This window comes from Lycium barbarum, chromosome 6 (assembly GCF_019175385.1).
Source record: "Lycium barbarum isolate Lr01 chromosome 6, ASM1917538v2, whole genome shotgun sequence".
NCBI lineage: Eukaryota > Viridiplantae > Streptophyta > Magnoliopsida > Solanales > Solanaceae > Lycium > Lycium barbarum.
In genome coordinates this window covers 83,331,848-83,338,653 of record NC_083342.1, presented here as the reverse complement: position 1 = coordinate 83,338,653, position 6,806 = coordinate 83,331,848, and the positions used below count along the sequence as shown (strand labels likewise).

Here is a 6,806-nt window from a genome sequence, read left to right as displayed (position 1 = left end):
TAGAGCTTTTGGAACCATATGTACGTATCAAAGTACATCCAAGACTCAATGGAATAATCAAACGTGCTATCATTTGAAAATCAACACATTAGTCATATCAATTATCTCTCGAATGCCATTCGGAAACATATCAAATAGATCTTCGGACATCATAGATACGCATCAAAACCATATGAAATAGCGTATGGAAGTCAAGAATATTATCCATCCTAGTGGCTCTAAGAATAGGAATTTCTTTGAAATCATACATATACGTCATCTGCTCGTTTCATAAGGATCATGCCAAAAGAAAAAAAGGGTAAGCCTTACATACCTTGCCCGCTTCCTAAGCAAATCCGAACTTAAGTCTTTGGCTTTCGCAAGATCTACAACAACATTAATAGATACCAACATTAGCTATAGATACTTAGAAGTCCAATCCTAAACTAGCACTTCATTTACAGAAATTTCGGCAGCATTTCTCCTATAAATACAACCAACCCCGAGAATCCAACTCGGCCAAATTATCAACAACAATCCGAGAATTCAACTCGGCCAAATTATCAACAACAATACGAACAACCACACTAACAACTTCAACAATTAATTCAAAGCGCATTCTAACGTTAGTAACTCCTTTTACATAATCCGATGACATTTCATTTACATTCAATTTAGTCACATACAATCCCAAGTTTCAATTTAAACTCTTTTATATTCTACCGAAAATCGGGCAGCATCTCCCTTGTTTATATGCCTAGTCCGAGATTCCAACTCAACAACCAACAACATCAACAACAATACCAATAATATTAACATCATTTTCAATACCGACGTATGCCATAAAACAGCCCGCACACTATTTTCTAAATTTCTCAACCAACCAAATTTGCGATATAGCTATTTCATAATTTTATTTTCGCAAAGACGTCGAAGTTAATACCAATAACATCAATACTTACATCCTACAAGATAAATACATAAATATAAATTTTATCCAAAATTCTCCTCACGCCTCAAACCATAATCCAACCACACCGATAAACGAATTTATCACACTATTTTCTCCGTTCTAGTTCATTAAAACTCTAAATAAACTTGCTAGCAATGAAAAGGAACCTTAATCTTACCTCAAGTGTGCAGCCACCACGTCCACCCTCTTCTCTTTGGTTGATTTTTAGTTCAAATTGAAGACAACGCGACGTACAACACTTTTCTCTTCATGAGCTTCGGGATTCGGGGCTCAGATTTCGATCAAAATTGGTTTTCTTCTCCAAGACTCTTTTTCTCTCTCTCTCTCCAGAATTTTTTGGGTGTTTTGGTCTGAAAAATGAGGAGAAAGGGCTGAAATCTCATTTAAATAGGAATGGGTCATGGGCCTAACCCGGTTGGGCCCGGATTGGGCCTAGCCCACTGACCTTTCTGCCTTAAAAAGTCCATATCTCCTTATCCTGACGTCACCTGTGGACCCACGACCTATGGTTGGACAGATAATTCAATTATCTACAACTTTTATTCTGGGAGCTTTCCCAAATTCCCAAACACTGATGGGGTTATGGCCTCCCGAAGTCAGATCACCCAAAAACGTAACTTAAAAATATTTGTTTGGAGGGTTTCCACTTTGATTTGGCTCATGGGTTCTTCTTGAGTTGTGTTTAACTTCACATATGTGGTTCATATAACTTGTCACGTGTTCCAAAAAAAAAATCTCGATGTGTGGGCCCCACCTCCGCTTACGACTAATCTGACGTGCAAAAATACGAAATATAATACTATCAATGTGAGTTTAAATTATGTAGTAATAACGTGATTGTCAATGTCTGAGGAAGCACGCGTCACGCTCAGGCTCTGAAAATGCGGGGTATAACAGAAATAGATAAGGAAGTAAACTCTTTCATGACTTTTAACTTGAAACTGAAAAAGATGAAGAAGGTGTTTTCACAATGGAGCAATGCAACTTATGGAGACATTTTTCAGCAAATTACTAATCTGGAAGAGGTTGTTAAAGCTCATGAAGTGCAGTTTGAATCAAATCCATCTTTGGCTAATAAGGAGAAAATGCAGAAAGTGAATGCTGAACTTACAAGAGTATATGCATTAGAGGAGGAGTTTTAGAAGCAAAAGGCTGGCATGACATGGTTTGAAGATGGTGATAAAAACTCCAAATTCTTCCATGCACATGTAAATGGGAGAAGAAATATGCTGCAGCTTAGAAGAATGCAAAACAGTCAGGGTCAACGGTTGAAAGAAGAAGAAGACATGGCTGAGAAAGCTGTGAGATTCTTTCAAGCACAGTTTCATGAAACTGTTGTCCCTACTAATTTTGAAATCTTGAATCATTTTCTAGAGATGATCAATCCACAACAAAATGAACAGATTTAACTGCTGTTCCAACAAACAAAGAAGTGAAGAATGCAGTTTTTGGCTTAAGTAGTGTTAGTGCAGCAGGTCCTGATGGATTTTCAGGCCTATTCTTTCAATCTTGCTGGGATATTGTTGGAGATGATATTTTCAACATGGTGTGGGACTTTTTCAGAGGTATGGAGTTGCCAAGGTATATCACACACACTAACCTTGTTTTGCTGACAAACGAAAAAAAGGATGTGATCACATTTTCTGATATGAGGCCCATATGTTTGAGCAACTTTGTTAATAAAGTGTTTTATAGAGTAGTGCATTAGAGGATGAAATATTTACTTCCTGAATTGATTTTTCAGAATCAAGCAGGATTTGTAAAAGGGAGGAGCATTGTAGAAAACATTCTTTTAACACAGGAGATCATTACAGATATAAGGATTAGAACTACAAGAAACAATAAGCAAGATGTTCCTAATGTAGTTATGAAGCTTGACATGACAAAGGCTTATGATAGCTTGTCTTGGATATTTCTTACTAATGTTTTGAGGAAAATGGGTTTTTGTGAGAGGTTTATTAGTTTCATTTTTGAAATCACTGGCAATAACTGGTATTCTGTTCTTTTGAATGGACAACCTCATGGTTTTTTCCATTCAACTAGAGGTGTCAAGCAAAGTGATCCATTGTCAAGTACATTGTTCATTTTAGCTGCTGAGGTATTGCCAAGAAGCTTAAATTCATTGCATGATAATCCATGGTTCTGTGGATTTGGTTTACCAAAGTGGAGTCCTCTTATAAACCACTTAGCATATGCTGATGATACCATCATATTTTAATCAACATGTGAGATTTCTTTAGGATTGATCATGAATGTCTTAAGTGAATATGAACAAGCATCAGGGCAGTTGATCAATAACGCCAAAAGTTCTGTGTATCTGCATGATAGAGTGGACTTGGAATGGGTGCTCAAAGTTCAAAGAGTTACTGGTATTGCTAGTCATGCTTTCCCTTTGATGTATTTAGGATGTCCAATTTATTATAGTAGAGCACAGATGTCATTTTACTCAGAATTGCTTTCTAAGATTAGAAACAAGCTGCAAGGGTGGAAAGGGAAGTTGCTTTCATTTGGTGGAAGAGCGGTATTATTGAAGCATGTGTTGCAAGCAATGCCAATGCACTTGCTTTAAGTAGTTGATCCTCCATCTTTTGTGATTGAAAAGTTGCACAAGATACTAGCATAGTTTTTTTGGAGTAACACCATAGGAGAAACCAGCAGCCATTGGGCTAAATGACATAAGGTTTGCTTACCTGTGGATGAAGGGGGTCTTGGATTTAGATCCTTAAAAGACTTGTCTATGGCATTGTTTGCAAAACTCTGGTGGAACTTCAAGACTAAAGCTTCTTTGTGGAGTGCATGTATGAGCATGAAATATTTGAAAAAGCATAATTCAGTTTTGGTGCCATAGACTAAAGGTTCTCATGTATGGAAGAAGCTGTTGATGGCAAGAGATTTGATGGATTATCAAATATGGTGGCAGCTTAGAATGGGATCTTCACTTTTCTGGTTTGACAACTGGACAGGTCTAGGTCCATTATACTACATCACACCACCAAATTTTGTATGTAAAGAAGCTATTAAATGTGCATGATGTGGTAACAGAAGGAATATGGCATGAAGCTGCACTCAGAAATAACTTACCTGCTGATCTTGCTGAATATATTCTCAATGAGGTCCAACCTCCTGGAAAAATAGGTAAACCTGATAAAGCTTGGAGGATGCTAGAATCTAGAGGACAATTCTCAGTAAAATCTGCATGGGAATATGTTAGAAGTAAGGGGGAGAAGAAAGTTGTATATAAGAAGATATGGGTAAAGGGGTTGGCTTTCAAGATTGCTTTCATAATGTGGAGGGTGTGGCACTTTAAAATCCCACTGGATGATGTAATTAGGAGTTGGGGTTATAACATGCCTTCTAAATGCTTTTGTTGTGTTGATCCTAGGCAAGAGTCAGTTTCTCATGTTTTTCTAAGGTGTGAAACTGCTCAAAGGACTTGGAGGTACTTCTGTTTAGCTGCAGGAATTAATATTGTTGGAATGCATTTACATTAAGTCATCATGACATGGTGGAATGCTGATGTCATGCATAGAATAAAGTCTGTGTATAATGCAATTCCTTCTGTTATTGTGTGGGAGTTATGGAAGAAAAGGAATTGTGATATGCATAGAAATAAGGTATCTACAAGCAGGGTCATATATCAAGCCTCAACAAATATCCAGCAATTAGTGAGAGTAAGAAAGCCTGGGATTAAAACTGTGCCTCATAAATGGTCCGAAATTCTGAGAATTATGGAAAATTTTGTTCCTAAATTGCAGGTGACTAATGATTTATGGGAATTTCCTCCAGCTGAGTGGTTGAAGTGCAATACTGATAGAGCTACCAGGGGTAATCCTGGTAGAAGCTCATATGCATATTGTGTGAGGAATGCAACTGGTGATCTTTTGCATGCACAAGCAAAAGAAATGGAAGAAAGTACAAATACTGAATCTGAGGCACAAGCATTTCTACAAGCTGCTAGATATTGTTTGTCCATCCATGTTTACTCCTTCATTCTTGAAACTGATTCTTTACTATTGAAGAATATTTTGGGATAGAGAATGGAAACCTCCATGGAACATGGCATTTGTGGTTGAGGAACTATTGGAGATCATGGATCATGTAGATGTACAGGTTTTACATAATATGAGAGAGGGTAATCAACTGGCAGATCATCTTGCTAACTTTTCCCTTGATCATGGAGAGGTGAATATCAATTCATTTGCTGAACTTGACTCAAAAAGAAGAAAGATTCTTAATAGTGACAAACTTCAGTGTCCTTATTTAAGAGTCAGAACAAAAAGGAGATACTGAGGATGGAGGCTGGTGTGGAGTTATTATGGATCTTATCTCATCTTACTCAAGTCCTTTGGGAGGAGACTAAGATGAGACTTTTTTTTCCTAATCTAAAGTTCTTTTTTGCAGGTTGCAGCTCTAAAATTTGTTTCATGAAGAACTTCCAAGGCATCATGAAGTCTTATTTTCTTGTTCATATATGTACTATTGATCTGGTTCATCTTGGAAATGATATGCAACAGATATGGTTCAAAGGGAATAAGGACAATGCTACTTTGATTCTTGCACAGAACATAATGAGTATGCAGTTTTTCTCAGTGCATCAAAGGTACTATTTGGCTACTGCAAACTGGGATTCTAAGCTTGACAAGGAATCAAAATGGATAAGGCATCAAAGATTAATGGTTTTTAGTTGGACTTTGCTGGCTTTCATGGATTCTAATGAACTTATAGAAGCTGCAGATGATAATCCAAAGACACTCAAGATGGATTTCCAGGATGTCCAACAATTTGGAATTGAGTTTTCTGGTTTTTTGCAGCACAAGCATGGAAGCTGGAAATTCTCAGTTTTTCTGGAAATTCTACTGAGTTTCTACATGGTCTCCCTAAGATATCTTTATGTAAAAATCCATATGGAGGATGGCATGTTGGTACTGGTTGACTATGTGCTATATTTTGCAGGAATTTGGTATATTTATCACATAGTTCACAGGAATATAGCAGGTTTTGATGGTTTGCTACAAGATGTTTTTGCAGGTTCATTTGCAGAACTGGTGTCATGGGAATTAAGGCAAATTCTTACAATGTCAATCAGCCTCTACATGGTGGCAATTCTTCATGCAGTGGTATTAGCACTTTGTGCTCAATCTGCAGAGGAAAGGTCATCATATGGAGACTGGTTTAGTTACATTAAGAACAATTTGTGCATCAGTTATGCCACGTTGAATTGTGCACCTATCCATCTTTGTACAATATACAGGATTCAAGATAACATTTGGAGTACAAAGAGTACATACAACAAAAAGTAATAGAGAATCTATATGCATTCAAATGCTAACAGTCATATGTATACTACTAATATACACCTTACTGGTGCATCTGTTGCAAGCTGCAGTCTTTATGGTTGCAGAATTTGCAAAATTTCAAGATTAGATGCAAGGTGCATGGATTATACAAGGCAGCATGGAGTCATTTCAAGCAGTTTTGAATTTAGTTATTTAGGTTCAAGTTTTAATTTAAGTCTAGTTTATTTCTGGCAATTTGTAATATCAGCTTTGAACTACTTTGTTCAAAGATGATTCTTATTTCATCTTTGCAGTTTATTTGTCAATTGGCCAGTTGTAAAGACTATTTGATTTGTTTTTTAGAACAATTTATACAAGCAACCTTAGGTCCCAACAACCTAGTGGAATTTATTAAAAAAAAATTGTTCATTTAATTAATTCAGAAATTAAATAAGAGAAGCAATTTTTTTTATCCAAGCAGTTCAAATAAATTAACAAAATTACTATTTTACCCCTCAAGCTTTGAATTTTGCCTGTTTATCTGCTTATTTTATTTTTTGATGAAAATTGTATTGGAA

At 36.5% G+C, this 6,806-nt stretch overlaps 2 protein-coding genes across 2 annotated transcripts; both read left to right on the top strand.

Moving 5' to 3' along the window:
• Positions 1 to 2,109: 2,109 nt before the first annotated feature.
• LOC132644118 (uncharacterized) lies at positions 2,110 to 3,170 on the top strand. The gene is made up of 3 exons (XM_060360677.1): positions 2,110 to 2,286; positions 2,428 to 2,517; positions 2,697 to 3,170. The coding sequence occupies exons 1-3, from the start codon at positions 2,110 to 2,112 to the stop codon at positions 3,168 to 3,170; spliced, it is 741 nt and encodes a 246-aa protein (XP_060216660.1).
• Positions 3,171 to 4,449: 1,279 nt separating this feature from the next.
• On the top strand, positions 4,450 to 4,986 carry LOC132644117 (uncharacterized). Its single transcript, XM_060360676.1, has 2 exons — positions 4,450 to 4,566; positions 4,708 to 4,986. Exons 1-2 carry the CDS (start codon positions 4,450 to 4,452, stop codon positions 4,984 to 4,986), a joined length of 396 nt encoding a protein of 131 aa, XP_060216659.1.
• The last annotated feature ends 1,820 nt before the right edge of the window (positions 4,987 to 6,806 follow it).